Source organism: Pyrus communis, chromosome 13 (assembly GCF_041283825.1).
Source record: "Pyrus communis isolate YQ-2024b chromosome 13, ASM4128382v1, whole genome shotgun sequence".
Taxonomy (NCBI): Eukaryota; Viridiplantae; Streptophyta; class Magnoliopsida; order Rosales; family Rosaceae; genus Pyrus; species Pyrus communis.
Window position 1 is genome coordinate 31,158,623 of NC_142577.1, and position 24,843 is coordinate 31,183,465.

General features: G+C 37.4%; 2 protein-coding genes and 1 pseudogene across 6 annotated transcripts; 2 read left to right on the plus strand and 1 right to left on the minus strand.

Annotated features, from left to right (window-relative positions):
* The first annotated feature begins 3,386 nt into the window (after positions 1-3,386).
* Positions 3,387-8,777, plus strand: PRMT6 (protein arginine methyltransferase 6). Of its 2 annotated transcripts, XM_068476727.2 has the most exons (14): positions 3,387-3,749; positions 4,177-4,242; positions 4,491-4,559; positions 4,928-4,963; positions 5,256-5,321; positions 5,519-5,587; positions 5,771-5,848; positions 6,063-6,141; positions 6,687-6,781; positions 7,361-7,445; positions 7,648-7,844; positions 8,086-8,204; positions 8,301-8,339; positions 8,448-8,777. In XM_068476727.2, exons 1-14 carry the CDS (start codon positions 3,477-3,479, stop codon positions 8,452-8,454), a joined length of 1,278 nt encoding a protein of 425 aa, XP_068332828.2. In that variant the 5' UTR covers positions 3,387-3,476; the 3' UTR covers positions 8,455-8,777. The 2 variants fall into 2 exon arrangements, with proteins under 2 accessions (XP_068332828.2, XP_068332829.2); XM_068476728.2 differs by having other exon boundaries at positions 3,388-3,749; positions 8,301-8,482.
* A 4,777-nt stretch (positions 8,778-13,554) lies between these two features.
* LOC137738312 (protein ASPARTIC PROTEASE IN GUARD CELL 2 pseudogene) lies at positions 13,555-15,617 on the plus strand (annotated as a pseudogene). Its single transcript, XR_015954733.1, has one exon. The product of XR_015954733.1 is annotated as a protein ASPARTIC PROTEASE IN GUARD CELL 2 pseudogene (transcript).
* A 663-nt stretch (positions 15,618-16,280) lies between these two features.
* On the minus strand, positions 16,281-24,796 carry LOC137737447 (helicase-like transcription factor CHR28). Of its 3 annotated transcripts, XM_068476924.2 has the most exons (13): positions 24,280-24,574; positions 23,164-23,274; positions 22,877-23,075; positions 22,677-22,765; positions 22,251-22,544; positions 21,434-21,505; positions 21,271-21,348; positions 20,251-21,157; positions 19,408-19,538; positions 18,853-19,074; positions 17,421-17,957; positions 17,069-17,278; positions 16,281-16,831 (listed from the first exon to the last, which is right to left on the minus strand). In XM_068476924.2, the coding sequence occupies exons 2-13, from the start codon at positions 23,263-23,265 to the stop codon at positions 16,727-16,729; spliced, it is 2,946 nt and encodes a 981-aa protein (XP_068333025.2). In that variant the 5' UTR covers positions 23,266-23,274; positions 24,280-24,574; the 3' UTR covers positions 16,281-16,726. The 3 variants fall into 3 exon arrangements, 2 of the variants coding, with proteins under 2 accessions (XP_068333025.2, XP_068333024.2); XR_015954732.1 differs by having other exon boundaries at positions 17,369-17,957; positions 22,251-22,765; positions 24,280-24,796; XM_068476923.2 differs by having other exon boundaries at positions 22,251-22,765; positions 24,280-24,796.
* Positions 24,797-24,843: the final 47 nt, after the last annotated feature.

Sequence of the window (24,843 nt, forward strand, 5' to 3'; positions counted from 1 at the left end):
CCCCCCCCCGGCCCCCACAAACGCACACAAAATAAATTAATCATGAATGATTGATTCCACTCCTTTCAGTAGAGGTTTCTGGATAAGTAAATACGGCGACAGCTACCTACCTTTGGGTGGTCTATAAAAATTGCACCAAACTCATAGTTGGCAGTAGGAACCTTTAAGATTTCAGCAGATAGACGAGGAATTGTCACAGGTCCCATGGAGACACCGATGGGATGCAAAAACAGTCAGTGAAATAAGCAGAAGAATAGAAAGGACTGATGAGGAAGGAATGCAAAAACAAAAGTTGAGAGAGTAGAAAACAAAAACCTGTGGCTAAGGGAGAACTTGTGGTCGAGTCCCTTGAAAAAATCAAAGCGCATTCCCTCAAAAAGTTCTGGTCGTGAAGACACTGCCATTCAGAGACGCAAGTCAAAAAACTACTGCCAATATGCAGTTTTCTTGACCATCAAGTGCATTGCAGCTGCTATCGTTTCAGTGACATATACGATATAGCATATAATCTGATAAAAACTGGACCCGGAGAAAAGTATAAAATCTGAAGTGAATTGATTGAGTTCACTAAAAGTAAAACAAGGATGAATTTTTATGACAGCATAACACGTTTATGAGCAATTCAACATCACAGGACTAGAAATTTAAACTTGGTTTGGTTTAAAAAGAGCAATTCACGTGCTTGGATTTTCAAATAATTATCTACGGCAGGACGGTTCACCTCATACAAAGCTAATAACCGGAAACCCACACAATGAATCATAATTATCTACGGCTGCCTCCCTTCCCGCGGTAGTACTTGTACCTGTACCTGTACCTGGACCTGGAGGCACAACACCCGCCATTGCTTTTCCTCTGCCTTTCTGCCTTTCTGCCTTTGGGGTTTAACCTTTTGTATTTAGTTTTTTTTAAAGAAAGAAATAAACAACTCCATTCCAAATTTCCATTCTTGGTGGGTACGGCAACTCAAAATCCTCCTACGTGATCCAATTCCAACCCAACCTGCCGATTCGGCGTGCTCTGCCTGTTGGGCTCTTTTGATACTTTTGGCGAATAAAACAATATCGGTAACAGTTTCGGGCCTGCATCGAGGCCAACCTTTTTATTTCTAACTAACTAGCCAATTGCATTTTGTATTTAATTTGTAAAACATAATTTTACGATCTTTTTTTTTTTAAGAAAATTAAAAAATTGTCAATTACTGACTTTGTTTTTTGAAGGTAATAAATACCAATTGAGATATAGGTTTCGAGCAAATATACAAACTTTAAGGAAAAGATAAAGCCTAACCCTTTTATTTGGATTAAGTCAACTTTTTGTTCCAAGACAATTATAATAATTGTACATATATACATTTGTGCCCCTACTACACATGAATTTCAAAGCCCACATGGCATGGGCGTCGGGATTTTAGGGAAACTTTTACATCCAACAGTCGGGAATTTTATGAACAGTGTAATTTAAAAGTATTTAAATTCCGATAAATAATTTTTTGTAGGTAAACTTTGTTTTAGATGATTTTTTTAATTGTTTTAGGTGTTAGATTTAATTTTGGGCTATTAGATCTTTTTTTTTACTGTTATATTTGAGCATATTGGATCTCAACCATTGGATTTAATATATTAAAATTATATTTTTTTAGAAATTTTTTGAATATGGACCATTGGATCAACTAACGGTCCATTAATCTCATCTGTTCGATCTCAAAAAGAGTCGTCGGTAGGTTGCAAGAGGTCGACAACTGCCCTGACAATGGGCCACTCGCTGTCAGACACTAAAGGCAGGTGAGCGCATTCCACGTTTGGGGTGTGTAAGGCCATCTCCAACCGAATGAGGGTCTGCGGGCTCCCTTTAGCACTATAGACCTCCAATAAATTATACTTTAATTAACAATGTCAAACCATATTTCATATCATCTCCAACCAATGGGCCAAAGGGTCATAGGCCAAACATAGCCATGCGACAAAAAAAATTCCAACCGAGGGGGTCAAATGGTCATAGGCCAAACATAAATTATTATTTTTATTGAATTAATGTAGTTACTTAAATTAAACTATCTTATTAAAATAAGGTTTTCGGACATATTGAAAACTACAACAACCTCAATTTAAAGATTCAACAACCTCAATTTAAAGATTCAACTACTTCATTTTTAAAACTACAACTTAAATTTAAAGACTACAACTTCAATTTAAAGACTGCAACAACTTAAATTTAAAAATTACAACTTAAATTTAAAAACTACAACTTAAATATCAAAGACTACAACTTAAATATCAAAGACTACAACAACTTCAATTTAAGTTGATGCCATTTATTCAACAACTTCAATTTAAGTTGATGCCATTTATTCAAACTTGGATGAAGATGTTTTTTCCATCTTGAATAACAACTCTCGTTGTTTTGGAAAATCGGTGGAGTGGTGCCTCCGTATAACTTGTAGTACTTTTTGGACGTATGAGTCCGAACACATTCACTTGTTTGAGAACTCCCCTTCACACTATTTTCCGAGACCCATATATAAGCCTTGCAAAGAGCTTAATCTTCTTTTCGGGTCCAAGCCCTCCCTTTCATTGTAGATGTGGCCATTTGAAAAATATTGAAAAAAATGAAGGAAAAATTATTGGAAGAGGTAAGAGAATTGAATGTGAAGAACTGAAATAAAATGAGGTAAGATAGTATGGAATGGTGAAAATTATGTGAAAAATGGTGTAGGAATGGCTTAGGTATTTATAGGAAAAAAAAATTAGAATATTTTTTTTTTAAAAAGTTTGTCCAAAAAAAACAAAAAAAAAATCAAATGCAACGGTAACAGCTAGCTGCCGTCAGGTTACCGTTACTTTTGAATTTTGGGCTAGATTGGGGTTGGTTGGCTAGCTGTCTGGCCTGTTTTCCAATTTTTGGCCTAGTGGGGCTTACGGTTGGAGACGATTTTCGTGTTATTTCGAGCTATTTTTAACCTTATAACCTTTTGGCCGAGTTGATTGGAGATGGCCTAAGTGGATTGTGGCTTCCTTCTTTTTCTGGCGTGTCCACTCGCTAAAGTGGGCCAGGTCATTTGCATTGTTAGTTTCTTGGGTTAAATTTACCCCAATGATCAATTTGAACCCAAAATTGATTTTTAGCCCAAAAATTAGAGCAAGAGGGTTTAGAACCTAAATTTTATGTTCTAACCCAAAGGGTTGGAAGTTAGCCGGGTTTAAAGAGAGGCCCTCAATACAAAAGATAATAGTAAAAGAAAAGTGTTATTGACACTCTAAAAATTTCATTATACACTCCTCACAAATTATTATTTTTATTTTCAAAGAATGAGATTTTCGAAATGCCAATAACAAAGGGGAAAAAAAAAAAAAAAAAAAAAAACCAATTTTGCAAAATGCAAAACGTCAAACGGCGCTTTCATTTTGGTCTCTCGAAATATTGGGGTTTGGGAGTGTGAGCGAGCGAGCGCGAGCAAGCGAGTTGTCACCAAAACTATGAACTCGACCCCGGCTTACAGTAACGGCTACCAGCAGCAGCAGCAACAACAACCACACGGGATGAGCCAGAGGGATAGAGTTCGCCGGGGAACACGTGCGAGGTCACGTGAGCTCAGAGACAACTTCGGCAGTGGTGGTAATTTTGGCGGGCTTAGGGTTTCTGAGCACAATAAGCAGCAGCAACAACAACAGGGAGCGCCTTGTACGGACTTCGACATGGCCTATTTCCACTCCTACGCGCACGTTGGCATCCACGAAGAAATGATCAAGGTGCATTTTGCTGCACATATGTTTTTGTTTTCTTGCTAATTTTCCATCTGCTTTTCCAGATGATTGCGAGAATGTTTAGGGTTTCATTTTGTTTTTACTGCTGTTTGATTTTCCGGTGGCAGCGGAGGATACGAAATTAGTTTGATGCGATATTCCATTGTTGATACTTGTATTGCTTTTCGTCTTTTAAGAGAATGCATCTCAAGTGGGAATGCGAATATGAATATCAGAATATGAACCCATGTATAAAGATTTGGCCCATAACATCAGTATATCTTGTTTAAGGTTCCCTGTCTTTGTAGTTTTAAATTTCAAGGTAACTGTTTATGCTTTGTCGTTGGAAAAAATACATTGTGATGAGGGTTTTCTTTTCCAATTTGATCGTCATATAAATTATTGACTGATGTGGCAATCTGTCATCATTCAGGACCGTGTACGCACTGAATCTTATAGGGCGGCAATCATGCAGCACCAGAGCTCTATAGCAGGCAAAGTAATGCAGCTATAATTGTAGTTAAGAAATGATGTGTATTCTATTTGGTACTGCCTTCTGTGGATGTAAATACCTCTTCTGCAATATTTATAAGACATACCTTATGCATATGAACTTAACATACTGGGGAATCATACTCTCACATGCGCAGAACATGCCTATTCTACTCAGTTTGCACGACGCTGTGGAGAAGGGTTGTTTCTGCAGTGAATTGCTCATTTATATTCTTGATTGAATGATGCTTGCAGGTTGTAGTGGATGTTGGCTGCGGCACAGGCATTCTTTCTATATTTTGTGCTCAGGCTGGTGCAAAACGTGTAAGCTGTTTTTTCAATAATATTTCATAAATTTGCAAATAAGATATTGACCAAATTGTATGTGTTTAGTTGCAATAATTTTCCTTTTGACATGGGGAAAAGCGTTTTGTTTCGAAGGATGGTATGCATTTCATTTAACTATGGGTTTTGGTAGTGTCAAATCACTACTTCCATCTACTGATTCAAAATATGTCACAGCCATTTTTGCTCGTTCTCTTCAATGTGATATCTGATGAATAAAACTGGACAGTCTTCCCCTGATTTTAATGTCTGTAGTTTGGTTAAGTCACTTCTATGTTGTGTCCCGTCCTGGCATTGTTTTACTTTCTGTATAGCATTCTCTTATGTGTTTTGTTGCAACCTACCAGGTATATGCTGTTGATGCAAGTGACATTGCAGTGCAGGTAAGTTCTTGTTGTAATGTTTTTTACTTTATCTGCATGTGATTTGATTCTGTATTCATTTATTTCTGATCTTCTCGGTGTCTTTGCTTGAATGTAAAATGTCTCATTACCCTTAAACTCTGATTGAGGAAGTACCTGAGTCAAAGTTACCTATATGTATCTTTAGCTTGAACTTTTGTGCATGATGTATCCGGGAAAATAAAAGTTCATTCTCATGAAGATGAAATATGTTAATTGTGACGCTTTAGGATTGGCTTTGTAATTTGGATTAATCTCGTTCATTTGTAAGCAGGCAAATGAAGTTGTGAAAGCAAACAATCTATCTGAAACTGTCATCGTACTACATGGGCGAGTTGAGGTATGCTTGTACAACCAAGACAATTTTGTTGACTTTCCTTGTGTGTGTGTGCGCGCGCGTGAGAGAGAGAGAGAGAGAGAGAGAGAGAGAGAGAGAGAGAGAGAGATTGACGAGTTTGTTTGGCTTTCCCAAATTATTGATCTGAATTACAAATTACAAGCCAACAATATCTATTGCTAAAAATGATAGTTCTGCAGGATGTCAATATTGATGAGGAGGTTGATGTTATAATTTCAGAATGGATGGGCTACATGCTTCTGTATGAGGTAGCTGTTAACGTATCTGTATTCATGATTGTATAGTGAAGTATTGGATATAGGATTGTACCTCAGAATACGTATACTTGTGCTGTTTTATGGTTTGCAACTTTATGATATATTTCCATTTCTTTTGTTGGCATGCTTGCTCTTTTTTTTTTTTTTTTTTTTTTTTTTTTTGGCCTATTATAGAGTATGCTGGGAAGTGTGATCACAGCAAGAGATCGCTGGCTAAAACCTGGAGGTCTAATACTTCCTTCAAGTGCAACGGTATCTTTCTTTTTGATTTTGATCTTTCAATTACAGTCACATCTGCATCTTTAATTCTGAAATCTGTTACACTGGTGCTGGCTTCATATCCATGTATGTTATCAACTTGTGTAGTGGGGATGTAGCGTTGTCAAGCTCAAGTTTGTACAATGTAGCAGCTGTTGATGAATGAATTTGTTTTTTTCATGCTGATTTTTAGTTTGTATGATTGCAGTTGTACATGGCACCTATCACACATTCTGATAGATACAGTGAAAGCATAGATTTCTGGCGCAATGTTTATGGAATTGACAGTGAGTATACATCATATAAAATAACATGATCTCAATTGTTATCGCCATATATTGGATTTGTACTACATTAGATTATTTGAACTTATAACACACATTACATGCCTTGCCCGGATTTGGTTATTTATAGGGTCTTTGAAGACGATGCTTAATGCCATTTAACTGTTTTCAATTAGTTTTTCAACCTTGGTCAAATTTTACCAGCATCTATGGAATTGTTGCTAGGACACAATCAGTAGTCACACCCATTCTAAGCGGAGCTCTTGAAAATATGTGAAAGTAAAATTTGCAGTAGGGGAGCACAACTCCTACACTCCGGTGCAGGAGTATTTGTGGGGAATGTGACCCTTCTCACGAAATAAAAAACTGACCATCAAGAAGCTCACCTAAACTTTATGCTTTTTTACATTTTTTTAGACTCATGTTAAAGATAATCCTTACTTGAGCTTAGTATCAGCATTCATTTAAATACCATTCCACTTGTATAATGTAGAAAAGTTTTATTGCTTGGAGGTCAGAATCATTTTCTTTCATTGGCTTGTTTGCAGTGTCTGCCATGTTGCCATTGGCAAAACAATGTGCGTTTGAAGAGCCATCTGTTGAGACGATTGTGGGTGAGAATGTTTTGACATGGCCACATGTGGTGAGTTCTCTCAGTATAGTTCCAGATTTTTATGTGTTTTTATAGTTTTCATTATACTTATGGGTTGTCTTGATGGTAATAACCTTTCCCACCAAATGTGGACGTTTTCATTTTCTGCTTTCTTGTTTGTATTTTTTTTTTCCTTTCCCTTCTTTGCTACCAATAAATCAACCTTGAGGTGAAGTAGAGTAATCATGACTCGGGCATGAGCTACTTCCTTGACCTTACACATTTTGTTGGCAGAAAACTGTTTGTTCCTTCTTGTTATGGCTACTGGATTCATATATGCATGCTCCTCATTAATATCAATTTATAGATTTATTTTCCCCAGTCAAACAAATAGTTTGACTTTGCTTGTGGTCCAACATTCTGGTGAATATGCTTCTTTCGAACACCTTCTGAGACGTCTGTTTTGGGAAGTTGAGGTCATTAAGGAGGTGCCTGAGGTTTTTCTATTTAAGCGGCCTCGCACCTCCATCTGATGCCCTTTATACTATGATCTGAAGCTCTCTGATTTTTGTTTGTCTTTAGAAGAAAGTATATAATCTAAGGCATCATGCTGTTACTATTTGGTTGTAGGTTAAGCATGTGGATTGCCATACAGTTACACATCATGAGTTAGAATCTGTTACGGCAAACTACAAGTTCAAGTCAATGATGCGAGGTCTCTCTCTCTTATATGTTGCAGTTCGTCTATCTCATTATTGTTTTCACTACATATTTTTTATAACCTTGAATTCTTTTCTCTGTGTGGGTTTATGCATTGAGTGTACTTTTTTTTTTGTTAGAGGAGGAAGTTCTTATTGTATTAATCTCATTTACTTCAGTAGACGCTGTTGTGGTTGTAATTATTTCTTGATTTACAGCTCCACTACATGGGTTTGCATTTTGGTTTGATGTCGAATTCAGTGGACCTACGTTAGCTCCTACAAATAATCAGGCACCATCCTTGCTTTTTAACAATCTTCCAGTGGAGGGTCAGCAGAGGAAGAAACGAGCAAATCCCAACGAAGCATTGGTTCTGTCCACTGCACCTGAGGACCCTCCAACGCATTGGCAACAGGTACAGTATCTTGACAATTCTCCAACTCACACCTTTTGGCTAGCCAGCTAGGTGATAACTTGACTGGTTAAGGTTTTTGATGCTTACATTGTCAGTATAAAAAGGCATTCAGTTTTTTCCTGGAAACAGAAAATCATCAGTCTCATCATAACTTGATAAGTATTTTGTAGTTATCCCTGATCTTCCATTTATATTTTACTGTGAACTTTTCATCGGCCCGTCTAATGAATCAATATTACAGACTGTGCTGTACTTCTATGAGCCAATTGAGCTGGAGCAAGATCAACTCATTGAAGGTTCTGTAACACTATCACAAAGCAAGGAAAACCGTCGATTCATGAATATCCACCTTGAATATGCGTGAGTCTTGGCTTACAGTTATGGTATTTTAATTACCCTTGGTGAAGTCACATGCATGTTGAGTGTTGGGCTCATAATTATTCTTTGCTCTTGCAGCTCAGGTGGAAGATCCTTTGTAAAAGAATCTGTAATGAGGTGAATCTTCCTCTTATTAACTTGTTGCGTGGTTGTTTGAAGGGAAGCATTGAAAAGTCATTACATTGCTTAACCTGTGCCTTTCTTGCTCCCGCCAAATCTCTGCAGACCTTGATTCTTTGCAGACCATTCTGGGTGGCTTTGCAATAACTTTAACTTGCAAAGCCTAACATATTGGAGAGATACGTGAATTAATTTAGGAAGATGTGATGTTAAGCCTGTGTGTGCTTAAGAATGTTAATGTCGTTGAGGTTAATTTCAGACGGATAAATCGTGATACAATTCGAAAGAGAGCATGTAATTCGGAGGTTGTCAAGTTATTGTTATTTATGGTATACTGACCACGCCACTAACTAAAATTTTGTGAGTGGAATCATCTGTAACAAATTGCGACACTATGCACAATTTGTTTCTCTCTATTCATACAAGTTTTCGGAAGTTGGCATGCCTTGTATGTATTAGTATTACCGGTGAAGATCCTCTTGTGCTTGTACTAGTATTACCAGTGAAGATGATCCATCATCTACAAGCAGGCCACAATGACGATGAAATGAAATGAGCAGACGACAATGCCTCGTTACTGGTGATGATGGTGAGATACGAACAAGTGATGGTGACACTTGTTTGGAATCCACAATGCCTTGTTACTTGTGAGCTGCCGGCCCTCATTCAACAACTCACTTGTCATTCTATTGGTTTTGAATCTTTTGATGATTATGATCATCATCCCCCGCAGGCCCAGTCGGAGCCCGAACCCAAGTCCCAGCCCGTGTCACTGATCCAGCCCAGACTGTCCCAACAACCACCTAGCTGTTTAATTTGATGCATATATAATAATATAATCATGTGAAGCAAGTGCATGTATACGTTACGTGTTTTATAGCATCCGGTGAGTGGTGAGTGGTGAGTGGTGCGAGTCGGAGAGAAACCTCAGAAAACAGATAGAGACAGAGAGTCAGAGACTACTTAATTGAAAATAAGAACCACTTTTAGGTGCTATAATTGTACAATTATTGGAATATGTCTCTGTCGATGGTGCTCTCACATCTTTAAATATTCTACTCCCAACTCATCCATCCCACTTATTTTTGTTTCCTAATTTTTTATGCTATTACTTTGGTTGGTCCTTGTCGTATTAATTCATTATTTCATTTGAATATTATATAATTAACCCTCCCTATATCTATCTTAATCTCTTTGGAAAACCACAACCTCCACCTCCACCTCCACCTCCCTCTCTCTGAATGGGATGGGATCGGAAAGAAGCTATGGAAGTGGGATATCATCGATACTGTAACTGGCTAGTGGAGACATGCTAGAATCATTTAGTTCTACAACATTACTCTTTGATTGCTTTTCAGTGATTTTAAATAAAACCCTATTATTGTTACAACTCAAGATTATTATGTTGTATATCATCGATCCAGCTACATCTTTACATCAAAATGTTGATTGTCAATATATCCATATCCAATCGAATTTCTAGCCCTAATTCCAAAAGCAATTGGATATACTTCGCTCGGTTATGAAATTAATCTGATGCTAGATTGCCCATAAGCTAGGCAGTTATCGTCGTTAGATTTTTTTTTTTTTTTTTGAGGTGATGCTAGAGATATTATATTTTATAAACTACATGATGTGGTGATTAATGATTAAATCTCTTATTTAATTAATCAAACAAAGAATCTAATCATTAACTTCTACATCACATGGCCTACAAAATCTAATCTAAAAAATAATCTCTCCAATATTGTTTTTATTTATTCAAATCTGATTAGATGAAATTATGATATATACTAAAAAGTATTCATGCAGCGAATTCTTCCAAAAGAGTGAGCTCAGCCGCCATTATAGGGACAAAAGTTGGATTATATGCAATCTTTGCTTTTAAACGAACAATGCACTCATTGATGGAGGAAGGTGGTGGCGATTTTATATATCTTGTTATTATATTTTATCCTAAGTTAATTTCCAATGCTGATAAAAAAAAGGCACTCTACTTTTCTAAGGTACGTACGTACCTATTGATCGCACATGTGTATGCAAATAAGAAAATTAAGCTGATCTCTTGAAAGTGGAAAATAAATGCCTTGTCAAGCTTGCATGCCGTTCAAATGAACCGTATGCATGTGTGTGTAGGAATTAGGGTTTAGGGTAGCATACGACTCTCTCTCTCTCTCTCTCTATCTCTCTCTCTCGATATTGATACCGATTATCCATCTGCAGGAGAGATTTTTCAATGTGATCATTACACGAGATGGTATATCACGTATCGTTATATAAATAGTACGATATGTGTGTTAAAAAATTAATAATTTAAAAAATAAAATTTTTCATCACTTATGTAAAAACACGTAATGTACCAATAGTGTTCTCGTCACGATAAAAAATTTCTTCACCTGGAGATAGCCATGCCAATGCCATGATTGTTTGTACATCCAATGCCTGTTAATCGTGCGATGGAAAAGTATACGTGTACGCTAGTCCTCATGCATGGATGGGCCCTGGCCCTACGGGATCTGGACCAGGTGGTCAATTACCTACTCATGCGAGCATGTTGATCATGTTCTGCAATCATTACATGTATGATATATATATATAGACACACACACTAGAAGATGAGCACATATTATGTGTGTGTGAATAATTTTATTTTATTTTTTGATTTTTTATTAAGGAATGTAATTAGTTTTTAAAATTTTTAAAAAGAGTATGAGACAATGATGATGAGATAGTTTATCTTAATAAGGGCATATTTTTTTGTCATAGGAAAAATAGGTATATGATTGTCATTTTCTAAAAAAATGAGGGTAAAATAGGAAAAATAGAGATATGATTGACAAAATTAAAACCTCTTCAACCGTCCATCTCCTCCCATGTTCTCCTCAAGCGCAATCGCTTCAGTTCATTCAAACTATCCAAAAAACATCATGATTTTACTTACTGGTATGAAAAAATGATGGTAGAACAATTTCTCTTAATAAGTACATATTTTTTATCTTATGTAAATATTGTGTATCAAAAGTGAGGGTAAAATAGGGATATGATTGTCATTTTCTCAAAATATGCAAATTACTATTTAGCCCTCTTTTTTTGTAAATATTGTGTATCAAAAGTGAGGGCAAAATAAGAAAAAAGAGGGCAAAAAGTTCAAAAGACATAAAATTACTATTTTGCCCTCTTGATGTCAATATTGTGCATCAAAGATGAGGGCAAAATAGGAAAAAAAAGTGACAAAAAGTTAACAAAGATGGTTCTCTTAATAATAGTATAGATATATATATATATATATATATATATATATGTATGTATGTATATCCATGCATCCCTATTCATCCTATACATTTTACATGTAGCCTCGGCGCGCGCGCGCGCGTGTATATATATATATACACACATAAATGCTTAATAATAACATGTAATCTGTGATTGTGTTAAAAGAAACATAATATAATAGTGCACACCTACCTATGAAAAGGCTAACACTACGGAGTACATTATACATCATAGAAATTCTGTTGTTTATAATTCTCTCACATTTTTTAAGCGAGTAATGAGAAGTAGATTAAATTTTTATTTCATATTTGTAAATTATATGATGTGTTATCAATAAATAAATATGTAAATTAATCAATATTTAGATAATAATTCAGTCATTAAAAAGCACGTCATATAGTTTATAAAACATTATTTAAATAAATGATTTCCATAACATCACCCTTTTAAAGCTTCAACAATAGTGTCTATCTAAATCTTATGGAAAAGGCTAACTCTATATAATTATATATGCGAGGAAAATAAATATTTGTAGCAATTAAGATACTCAATTGGGATGATGCATCTTTATTGTGAGAGTGTTACTCTTGTGATACAATATCCTATTATTTGTCAAAAATATATAAAATAGAATTGTTTTCGTTCTTTTTGACAAAATAAAGAAAGAATTGTTTTCATTCTTCATTTAATTTGTTTAAATTTTATTTATTTTCTATCGCTTTCCCTTCTTTTTCCGGAAAAAATATATATCCTACATGTCCATGAATGAACACAACGTGGAAATCGAACGAAATAAGCCATAATTAATTAGTAATATGGAACTCACTAATAAATGAAAAAACTTCAAGTTTATTGATTGAATGATATGATACAACTTTTTCCCACTAATGGTTAGGGCCTCTTAGACGTGCACCTTTTAGGAGTACAAATAGAAAACAAATTAAAGAAATAACAAAACACAGAAAACACACTAGTAAATAATGGAATTCAGCCAAAATTGCCAATGCATCATGGTAAAGTGGCGAGTCTTCTTCGCGTTGCCATTCTCTCACGGACCAAATCAAACACCAAAACCTAAATCTACACATATACTACAATGAGCTTTGCTGCTGATTTTAAACATTCTTAAACTTTCATTCGATCCTTTTAGCCGCCTGTTATACATCAATTAAAGCTTGATGGATGGCATCCTGCGGTGAAGCTATCACTCAATTAACCCAAAAGGATAAAGAATTGAGAAAGTAAAGCTGAATAAAGGTGGCTATAGCTACTAGCTAACCTCAATTAACCCAAGAGTCAAGATAGTGGAATTCCCTCTCATGTCATCAATTAATAATATTAAAACAAAATAGAATCGACCCCATCGATCATGCACAAATGGGATAACCCAATTATTCCACCTCACCTTTTTTTCTCTATACATCTATATGAAAATGCTAGGGAGATTATGTTTTTAGATCATATTTTATAAGGGAAAACTAACAAAAATAACTTGAAAACTTTGAGTTTTAATCAAAAGGACAAAAATGTGTTGTAAATGAATAGTATCAGGAGTGACTTTTTTGAGTAAAAATGTCATTTTTTGTTAGTGAACAGTACCGGGAGTGTTTCGTTAAAACTCCTATTTTATAAACCACATGATGTGGCGATTGATTTAAAGAAGGAATCAAACCATCAACATTCACTATATAATCCACAAAACATGATTCAAGTAAGAGTGATGCTAGGGAGACTAAATTTTGTAAACTAAATAGCATGAAAGTTGATGATTGAATTATTACTTAAATGTTGATAAATGTGCTCATTTCCTATTGATGACACATTATTTAGTTTACAAATTTAATTTATAAATTTAATCTCCCTAACATTACTCTTCAGCTAAATAGACTTTCTAGCGTCACCTATATATATATGCCATTATATATAAAAGACCAAAGCAAATAATCCCACATCCCATCTCCCTACTATTTCAAACCCAACTTTCAAGCAAGGGATAGCTTATTAAAATGAGTAGTACGTAGGAGTTAAGAGCAGGCTTAGTTAATTTGACTCTTCTCAAGCAATTAATTAAAGACAAGCCATGGTAGCCGTACGCGTGAAGGTAGCAGAAGCACGATTACTACTGCTATCGGTGGCTGCTCTTCTCCTAATTAGCAGCTGCGCCGCGGCCACCACCATCACCAATACTACAACTACTTCCCCTACGTACCCTGAGTTTCAAGAGCTGAACGTGAAGGAAACAATCACGGCAATTCAAAGTAATAACTGGGCACCAAGGGCTGCATACAACGTCACCAGCAGCACCACCACGGGCAGCAAATTAAATGATGATGATGATGAAGATGATATAGATCATGAAGAATATGAAAGAAGCACTAATGGCGGATCCGGAGTCGGAAAATGGAAGTTGAAGGTGGTCCACAGGGATAAGATGTCGTCGCAATATTCAAACAGGAATGGGAATGAAGGCAGCCATACTTCCCATAGCCACCTTTTCCGCGCACGCATGAAAAGGGATGCCAAAAGGTTTGCTAGCCTCACACGGCGCCTCCTCAACTACTCAGACTCAGAGTTAGAGTCGTTGGATTTTGGGTCGGGGGTGGTGTCAGGTATGGAGCAAGGGAGTGGAGAATTCTTCGTGAGGATCGGAGTGGGTAGCCCACCACGAAGCCAATACATGGTGATTGACTCCGGCAGTGACATCGTGTGGGTTCAGTGCCAGCCTTGCACCCATTGTTACCACCAGTCCGACCCCATCTTTGACCCCGCCCGCTCTGCTTCGTATTCTGGCGTCTCCTGTGCCTCCTCCCTCTGCGGCCGCCTCCAGAACCCCGGTTGCCACTCCGGTCGATGCCTCTACGAGGCCTCCTACGGCGACGGATCCTACACCCAGGGCACGCTTGCCCTCGAAACTCTTACCTTGGGACGCGCCCTCGTCCGAAACGTCGCCATCGGCTGCGGCCACGTGAATCGCGGCATGTTTGTGGGAGCTGCTGGTCTCTTGGGCCTTGGAGGTGGGGCCATGTCATTTGTTGGTCAGCTCGCCGGCCTGACCGGAGGTGCCTTCACTTATTGTTTGGTCAGCCGTGGCGGCCGCTCTGGTACTACAAGTACTAACGCAGCCGGCGGAGGAGGAGGAGGGTCCCTGGAGTTCGGTCGTGGGGGGATGCCCGTGGGTGCTACATGGGTCCCGCTGATCCGGAACCCGCGGGCCCCGAGTTTGTATTTTGTGGGGCTGGCGGGCCTTGGAGTTGGAGGGATGCGGGTGCCCATATCCGGAGACGTATTCCGGCAAACCGAGATGGGGTACGGAGGGGTTGTGATGGACACGGGCACCGCCGTGACAAGGTTCCCGACGTTGGCTTACGAGGCCTTCCGCGATACCTTTCTTCAGCAGACGGCCAGCCTCCCTCGGCTGTCGTCGGGAGTGTCCATCTTTGACACATGCTATGACCTGTACGGCTTCGTGTCGGTTCGGGTGCCGACGGTGTCGTTTTATTTTTCGGGTGGGCCCATCCTGACGCTTCCGGCGAGCAATTTTCTGATTCCGGTGGACGAGAAGGGGACTTTTTGCTTTGCATTTGCTCCTTCGGCCTCCGGACTTTCCATAATAGGCAACATCCAGCAAGAGGGCATCCAAATCTCATTTGATGGAGCCAACGGTTTTGTGGGTTTTGGACCCAATGTCTGCTGAACAGTTTATTAATTATAATATGTGGTCCCTAGCTCCTTTTTCTCTGTTTTTTCTTTTTTTTTTCTTTTGAATATATGCTTAAATTCAAGTTCATGAACTATATAGTATTTGAAGAAAGGTATATATAGTATAGATTACAATGAAGTGAGCTTTAGTGGATCGTCTTTTTAGTTAAACTTGTTCTAAGAGGTTCTTAGATGAAACTTTTTAAAAACATGTTCGTGTGCCTTTTGTTCTTGCGAAGTGAGTGTAAAATAATGTAATATGTGCTCATCGTATTTTATTTGTACGTGGACCATTCCTTTTCACTTTTCATCTTTGAATTGGCAGGAAGACATAAAAGGGTGGAAATATGGTGACTTACGAATTACCACGCATGTACCTACCTAAGAGAAGTAATAGTAGAGCAAAGCAAGTAATTGGTTAAGAGAGTGACTTCACTTAACACTCAAATTTCTCTATTTGAATTCTCTTTTTTATTACGTTGGTTGTTTTTAAAAAGAAAGTGTGTAAAATAACATACAAATTGTGTATTAGCGCACGTTTTAGTGAAAGCTTTTAGTTAAAATATAGTTTTAATACAAGGAATATGAGATAGCCGATGATACAAAAGAATCAAACATTCCAAAAAGTGAAGAGAGTCGAAAGAAATAAAAGGAAGGGGGAAACTTGAATTGAAGTGTGTGTATATAACGTGTAATGTGTGTGAACAATACAAGTAAAGAAGAGGAAACCCAATATATTAACGAGGATCCAAGAGAAGAGGAGAAGTAAAACCCTAGCTTAGGCTTAGCTAGTAAATATTTCACTGACCCAAGGCTAGAGATAAAAATAGGAGTAGCGGAAGATGATGACCTTCTATGGGATGGTCGGCCCTAGTTTTGTCAAGTATCAACAAGCAAAAACAGTAGTCTACTTGACACAAACCAACCTAACAGCAAAAAACAAAACTAAATGATTTTACCAAGATATAATTGCAAATAATATCACATAAAACAACGTTTATCATCCATGTTGTTAACAAAACTAAAACAAAGGAAGCTATACTACTAGTACACTCTTTTGTACAATAAAATAAATTAGAAAATATTTACAGCAAGTCCCCTAGCCCTAGCCCTATGCTCACTCGCTACTCGCCACTTGTTGGGAACAAAAATGCCTTCTTCGGCCCGGGAAAAAGCCCCTAAAAAAAAACAGATGCAGGTTCGGATGCAAATCCACCCATTAGTCCCATGCGAGCCTACATTATCGGGCAGTGCACTACTACTACTGCTGCTAATACTGATTTCATGCATCCTTAATTTAACAGGATCCCGGTTCATAATTCTCTAAATATTTGTTTCGAGACCAGCTTTTTCTTTGAATCAGCAAAGATACTAATGCCAGAAACAAGATTGTGAATCGCTTGGTTGTGTTCTTAGACCATAAATAGGTATCTCAGATCCTCAACAGTCAGACGTGTAGCAGAGCCCCCACCATGATCTTCACCAAAAGCAGATGCCACCATTTTTCTCTTTTCTTCCTGCAAAACATGGGAGTCAATGACACAATATCAAGACTTAGAACTGGCATAACTTCTGTTCGAGTATTTCATGTTAGCCTAAAAGATATGCATTCCCCAAATATAACAGAAAAACAGCAACCTTTTCTCTTTACACATCAGAACCAGACGGAAAAGAAAACCCAATGAAGAAAAAAAAAGTACATCCGCACTGCAAACTGAACTTGGAAGGCAGAAATATTAAGTATAAGATCATACCTGTAAAGCTAATATCCTGTCCTCCACTGTATCCTTAATCGTGAGACGTGTTACAGTAACAGGTCGGGTCTGTCCAATTCTATGTGCCCGATCAATAGCTTGATCTTCAGTGGTTGGATTCCACCACAGGTCCAAAAGGATAACATGACATGCAGCAACCATGTTTAGACCAAGGTTTCCAGCCTTTAGTGACATGAGCATAACAGTGATCTGCAAAATATTTCAACCATTAAAGATGTTAAAATCAATGACCAGTTTGAGGTAGTCAAAGGGTTAATCATGTAAAAATGATGAACTAACGTAGAAGCAGTTATGCATTATTTGACCAATTTATCAAGACAAGGACCAAAACCTCAGGATCAGTGTTAAAATCTTTGACACCCCTGTCTCTTGATGCCAGACTCATTGTCCCATCAAGCCTTCTGTACTGAATACAATACTCGTTCAATGATGTTTCCACTAAATCCAACATGCCAGTCCACTGGGAAAAAATAATCGTTTTTATTGGTCCACTATTTGGTGAGCTTGAAACGCCAGAATATCTAATATCTGTGATTTCAGTTCCAAAAGCAGGGTCTCCATTGCTTCCAGCAGAGTTATGTTCCAAATGTGAAAGCAAAATCTCAATAATAGCTCTGACTTTAGATGAACTATACTCATTCTGTAACACTATTGATTTCTCGCCCAACTCAGAATTCGTCGGAGTACCATCAAGATTATTGGAGAAGCAACTTATGAGAGTGGATTTGGAGAAAACAACATCAGAACCAACTTGTTCTTTACATTCAGCAGCAGGGCATGTATTGTCATCACCCGTCAAATATTCTGAAACACACTGATAACAGAATACATGGCCACACATAGTAACAACAGGGTCTTCAGGTGGATCCTGCCAAAAGCATCAAATACTATAAGAATTAAATAGGCTCACCACATTTATACAATATCCTTTTAATAATCTGACACTTTCAATTTGCAAAGAGAATCATCAGCACAGAAATTTCCTAGTTAAGCATGTCCAGATTCCTCCCTAACTCCCCAAAACGAGTTAAGTGTGACTATATTTTTCTTTCAAAATTTTAAATACATTTTTACTTAAAACAATGTGTTACACCACGCAGAAAGACATCTATAATTCAGGAGAGATAATATGGATTAGTATATAATAGTCCAGGAGAGATAATATGCATAAGTATGTAATAATTAGAAGAGCTAAGAAAGGAAGTAAATAGTTTCAATCTGAAGCATCACAACGCAAAGGAATATTTATTGAAAGGTTTCATTGCAATCATGCACAGTATATTGGGAAAAACAGAAAAGGAGACAGTTACCTTCTCTAGGTCCTGCGCTACTCACATCTATAAAACCTTTGCGTCTCAATAACATATATTTTCAAGTATGAGAAATAAATCGAGAAAATGACAAAACAAAACAAGTTGCTTTGCTATAAACTAATCAAAATGCAGACACCATTTTTACATGGTAAGTACAAGCACTTTATCTCCTATAATTGGCCGAGCCCTTAACTAAAAGCGTATAGTATCAGAAGAAAGTTTTGGAGGAAGGAACTATCCTAAGCAGGAAGTGCATAGAGTTGCCACACTCTGCATTTAACAATGGAACAGGCAGTCATCACAGCCTTCCATGTGTGCATGATGTACCTGACCAGTTTCCAGAACAGTTGTTTTTGTATTAACTTAATAAAATTTTCAAGTCTACAAAGATTTACAGGCCCTTATAAGCTACAAAGGAAATATGTTTGGAAGGGTTTCAAGAAAGCTCACTTTGCATACACGACAAATAGCCAATGAAGTTTCCAGAAGATGCAAAAGATGGGATATCATATCCTTTGGGAGTCGCCTTGCCATTTGCACAGAATCTTTCCCAACACAGTCTGAGTCATACGCTTTAACAAGCTGAGGGTGGTCACAAGCTTGCCGGAGGCGCAAAAGCATCAAAAGAATATTTGCATAATTTTGATTTACTGTGCCAGCAGCGGCATATGCCTGCAAGAAACAATACAAATCAGCACACGAATATCTATAAACCCAAATTAAATCTTCACGAGATCACAAACGAATCTTCCTCAAAACTGCAGGTTTCCACAAACTGCAGGTTGTATATTTATTACAGCATGAAATTTCAACCTGGACCAGGTTGCAATAAATATAAATTACCTCAAAAAATCCAACAAAGTAGCATGTACGGGGCACATTAGAACAGCACAGATATATTTTCCCATTAATAAATCCACTAGCCGCATTTGTCACTTACATCTCAGATTACTCAAGAAATATCAGATGTCTCAAGTAGAATAAATAAATTGAAGGGGAAAGCACCTTGAACTTAGTGCGTGAATCGGCTTCTAGCTTGGTATAAAATGCCCGCTCCTCAGACGAGAACTCCACTTTACTCAAGTTTATTGTTTTTGGTGGTAATTCAATTATAGGTTGCCCATCGATCAATGTTCCTACATAAAGTAACCAATTATGATAAGCACCAATGAGTTTAAGTCAAAATTAGTCCAGTGTGTCAAAAACAACCACATTAGTTCACAGCATCGGAACAATAACAGACTTCATTAATAACCGACATACACAGTGACAAACAATTTTTAATAATATGTTTGTCCAAACTGTATGTAAAGAAGTAGAATATATTTATCAGATCAACAACCACACCAAAAAATAAACTTTAACAGAAATGCACAGTAGTAAATTATAACTAGTTGCGAATAATTTCATCCAAAAATAAACAACAAAGTACAATAACGTAATTGGGCACACAGCTGAAACAACTGAAAAATGAAAGAAGAGATTTTGCTTCTTGCTTTCAATGTACATTTTCACTTCTTTTATGAGGAGCAAATGTAAGAAATGAGTTCTTCCAAGTTTCTAACAGTGTTTTAAGCAAGTACAAATTACAAAGCATGGCTTAAGACCATACTATTTTTGCCATTATTTCTCAACCAGAAAATATTCCCTTTCTCAATATGGAATTCTGAAACTCGCAGAAAGTGGTAACCTAGTTCAACATGAGAAAGTAAAGCCTCATGTGTAAGGCATCAAACCTAAGGGATTAGTAAAAGTGCACAAATATATTTTTTTTGAAATGGGAAAGTGCACAAATATAAACAACTACCAACTATCACGCAAATCAAATAACCGGAACAATATATTCACCTTTTGTTCGACGCAACATTATAGCCCTCAGAACTGCCTGGAGCTTCTTGTAACCTTGGATTGAGTTTCTTGATATTGGAACCTTAATGGTACTGTAAAATGACTTATATACAGCATAGGGGTCATATCTAAGAAATCTGAAGTAACTGTATAAGTCATCAATTGTATTTTGTATAGGAGTACCAGACAAACACCACCTTCTTTTTGCTCGAAGGCTACAACATGCTCTAGCCACTTGAGTTCTGTGATTCTTAATCGTCTGAGCTTCATCTAGTATCACCCTAAACCAACCCACTTTTGCAAGTGCCCCAGAACCACAATCAATAGAGGAACTATCAATTCCCTTTTTGCCCCTCTTTCCCTTCTTATTAATAATTGAAGCCTTTTTTCTCTTCTTATTACTTGAAAAATCAGAATTTATTCCATAAGTTTCCTCAATTTTGTCATCAGGTTCATCATCATCAACTAAAGGTTGTTTTGGGACTTCATTGGTTACAATAGCATATGTTGTGAGAACCACATCATAGCTAGCCAGTTCTTCAGGAACCTTCGTCCGGCTGCCTCCATGATAAATAAGAACACGCAGCTTTGCTTCCTCTACAACCTTTTCATCCAGCTCCCTAGCCCACTGTCGAAGAACACTTGCTGGACACACAACCAATGTACCTGCTGCTGGCCTCTGCTTTCTGATTGATCGTGAAGATGTACTAACTTCTGGAGTTGATCGAAGATGATCAGGTGCCTCAGTTTTATTCAATTTATCCAAACCACCGTTGGGATTGTCCTCATCGTCATCCAAATTTAAAGCCTCAGTTTTCTGATTGCCTAAATCTCTAGATTTTGACTTTGAATCCAAATACTTCTGCATTTGTATAAGGGCAATCATTGAAATGGTCTTACCAAGGCCCTGTAAGATAAAAGCATTATGAATCTAAATAGGGCATACATATGAAACCTTTAGTCTAGTAGAAAGGATTAAGCTTAGATTTAGAGGTCAGATGACTATTATTATTGAATAACCTGATCATCTGCTAAGATTCCACCCAGACAATGCAGACTTCTAGTTTCCTTTTGAAGCATCCATGCCAGAGCAATTTTCTGTGGGCGTAAACTTACTTGAGTTCATGAAAATGATGAATTCAAGAGAATGGTGAAACCAATTATTATAAAAAGAGAGAAAAACCTGATGTCGTAGAAGAGGGACCGACAGAAGACCATCAGGTAAAGTAGCTTCAACTTTTGGTTGATTGAGATCCTGCAAGAACCAAACTTCCTTTAAAGAGGATTCCTTGTTATGCGACTAAGACAACCATATCTAGGACCAATCCTGTTCAGATTTTCAATTGCTACACCCTGGTACAATCACCTTTCTGTTACCTACTATTATGGCCTCGGCCTCACAATTATGAGATCTGTCTTACCCATAAATTCCTCAACAACTTTAAGAAATAGCATAAACCCACCATCTCTCTGTATTGTTAGGACAACTCTGCTAAACTTGATGATCAAGATTAAAAAAATAGTATCCAATTACAAGATAACGAGTTTAAGTAAGCAAGAACGTGGAGCCCAACAAAAAAATAAAGTGATTGGAAAATGAAATGAAACAAGGGTTAAAGAAAAAACTAATGCAACCAAATGAATTGGTAGTAGCACCATCAAGGAGAAAATGGAAGGAAAGATGACTACAAATAATTTTTATTACTAGCACAACATGAGAAAGGGACACATTTATGTTCCCTTTCAAACTGGTTTTGGCCCCAAAGATTCGTACCTTGAAAAATTAATTCTTTATTACCATAAGACTACCGAACAAAATTCATTTTGCACTATATACATGGCTGGCCACCCCTATTGGGTTTCTGAACGTGTTAAGGTCTCTTTGCAAAAATTCAATCCCCAATAATTTTTGTTTTACTGAACCTCACAAAGAAATCAAGAATAAACTGCTTACCGCACCAATAGCAATGGAACAATGTTAGAACTGAGTACAGAAGTACCTCTAATGCTGCTTGATATATCAGTCTCTCATCACTGCCAGCAACCCTTTCGTCACCTGTCCCAGAATGGTATGCAGGGTCACTTGAACTCGCAAACTGTGAAGCAGAAAATGACTTTCCATGCATGAAAGAGGGAGGCTGGCCCCTACTCCCACTGCTTTCAGACCTAATAAATTCGTTGTCATAGCCCCTACTAGAATAGTCTCTCATAAGGCCCTTGCCATTGCTTGCATAAGTACTTGGTCCCGATAGCTGCATAGATTGTGGAAGGGTCCTCTTCTGAGCCTCGTAGTCCTTAAGAGAAATATTAGAACTTTGTGAATGATTACTTTGAGGCCGTTCCACATTATCATTATGTGCTCGAGCAGCATGTCGATTTGAGGTTCTTATATCATCACTTGAACTGGGATTAAAATTCTGTTTCACCTGTGTGTGCTGATTAACATTAGGAGAGTTGCCATTAGAAGCATATGCTCTTCTAGGAGAAGGCATCTTTCTAAACTGCCCAGAATAATCTGCAAATTCCACCAATTGTCGTGTAATTAATAATATATACAACTTATTCTAAACATTTTTGGGTTTGTTGGGGGAAGGGGGGGGGGTTGTGATACAAAACCCAATCTAACCTCTACTCCTTGGATTTGAGCTAGGTCCAGAAAGCGAACTTGGAAGAACTCTGCTGTTGCCATATTCCCTTTCTTCTATCTCTAATTCACTATCCGATGAACTAATATCTATAAATTCCCTTTGATCCATGAAGGTTGAAAATTGAGTTTCCCTTTCTTCAACCAACTTAGAAAGTGAGTTCCACACAGGTAAGCCAATCTGAAATTGCGAGGTATCTTTTAAATCTCTTGGTGCAGCAATATAAATAGAGAAGCAACAGGTTTTACTAAAAATTAAAATAACTCACCACATCCGTGCGGTTTTTTGAGATTAAACTGCCAATCCATCCATATCTCCAAGTTGAATCAAAGAAGTCATAAAGATGATCCGCATGACCAAACATGTGCATCCCCCCTTCCTAAAAAAACAGAAGATTAATAAGTTGAGCAGATTATTTTGAAGTGTACAAAAAAAAGGCAAAAAGGAAGGTTCATAAGCCTATCTGGAAAATTGAAATACATACACACACACACACACACACACACACACACACACACATATATATCAACTAAATTACAAGCATATAAAAGAATTTCGACAGACAATGCAAGCCAACGAACCCTTGGATCCATACATTAGTAGCATTACATAGGACTGCACTCATCCAAGAGCTATTGGTATCAATTCCCAGAAGCAGGTCTTTGCTAACAGCATAAGTAATACACATGCAAAGCCTTAGGAATCCTCTCCTACAAACACGTGTATACCAATTACCAAAAGCATGTGTTAATAGACACAGCGTCAGTGAGGGTCTGAGGAAGCTGCATTATCACTTGACTTCATATGGGTATACCAAAGTATTGCCTTGATAATCAGATATAAGTTTTAACTGATCATTTGATCGATCATCATAATATATATGTGTAAAATTTTCTGCATTATCTCGGCCTCAAGTTTCCAAGCAGGAGGAACTCATCAAAAGGGGTGGTAGACTGCTTGCTTACTAATGAACCCTGATGTTGCTAGTAAATCTAAATCAAAAGGCTAAAGCTTTTCTAGTGAAACCTGATGTTGCTAGTAAATCTAATCTCAAAAGCATAAAACTTTGAAATCATATCATCAGAATTCGCAAAGACCTGATTAACTTGACCCTCTCGTCTCCGACTAGGATTTGCTTATAAAATTTACACCAGATTTTAAAAATAAATAAAAAATCTCCCTAGAAACCATTGAAAAATTGAACGACTGGAACAAATTTGGGGGAGTCGAAGGGTAGCGAACAAGAATATATAAGTTAAACCCAGAAGATAAGGATGAATTGCAAAGATGGAACATGCAGTGGGTGGTAGCGCCAGTGGGTCAATTCGTCATCAAGTTAAAAGCTTTTCTCATTAAAATGCAGAGGAAAAAGGAGAAATCGTACCTGCAAAGCTGTAATGGCCGATTGCCATTGGCCTTGTCCAGCACTAGTTTATAGGGTTTGCAGTGCAGGCGAGGGGAGAAGACGATAGGCGGAGAGAGAGAGTACGGTTGGGTTTAGAACAATTGACAATGGAAGAGATCTTTACGTGAGTATCACCTCCGAAAATTAAAAATTAAAAATTAAAAATAAAATAAAAGAACGAAATTAATAAATTTACTTAATAGAAAAAACTCTTTTATAAAACTAATTCATTTACGGTGGGAAAAAGAGTAAATAATTAGTACTGTATTCTTGTAACGTCTCAATTTGTTCGACTAATTTTAAAAAGACTAGGAAATAAGGCGCTATGGTATATTTCATTGAGATGAATAATAATTTCAAAAACAGAATCGGATTTGGATTAACAAGTGGGACATGTCGTCGTCGTCGTCTTCTTCTTCTTCTTCTCCCATGTACGAGTACGAGAGACGGAGAGAGTTCGGTTGGAGATTGGACAAGTACGAGTGTACAACTGTACAAGGAAGGACACTGATCCACAGCTAGACTAACACACTAAACATTGGG

What these genes read in the sequence shown, in the direction of transcription:
- PRMT6 (XM_068476727.2), top strand. Translation starts at nt 3,477, where the DNA reads ATGAACTCGACCCCGGCTTACAGTAACGGCTACCAGCAGCAGCAGCAA. An exon ending in CTCAGGCTGGTGCAAAACGT is followed by an intron (nt 4,560 to 4,927) that starts GTAAGCTGTTTT and finishes GCAACCTACCAG; the next exon opens with GTATATGCTGTTGATGCAAG. An exon ending in AATATCCACCTTGAATATGC is followed by an intron (nt 8,205 to 8,300) that starts GTGAGTCTTGGC and finishes TTGCTCTTGCAG; the next exon opens with CTCAGGTGGAAGATCCTTTG.
- LOC137737447 (XM_068476923.2), bottom strand. Translation starts at nt 23,265, where the DNA reads ATGCACATGTTTGGTCATGCGGATCATCTTTATGACTTCTTTGATTCA. An exon ending in AATGTTGCGTCGAACAAAAG is followed by an intron (nt 19,539 to 20,250) that starts GTGAATATATTG and finishes TACTTTATGTAG; the next exon opens with GAACATTGATCGATGGGCAA. An exon ending in CTATTTGTCGTGTATGCAAA is followed by an intron (nt 17,958 to 18,852) that starts GTGAGCTTTCTT and finishes TGCTTTTGGCAG; the next exon opens with GATCCACCTGAAGACCCTGT.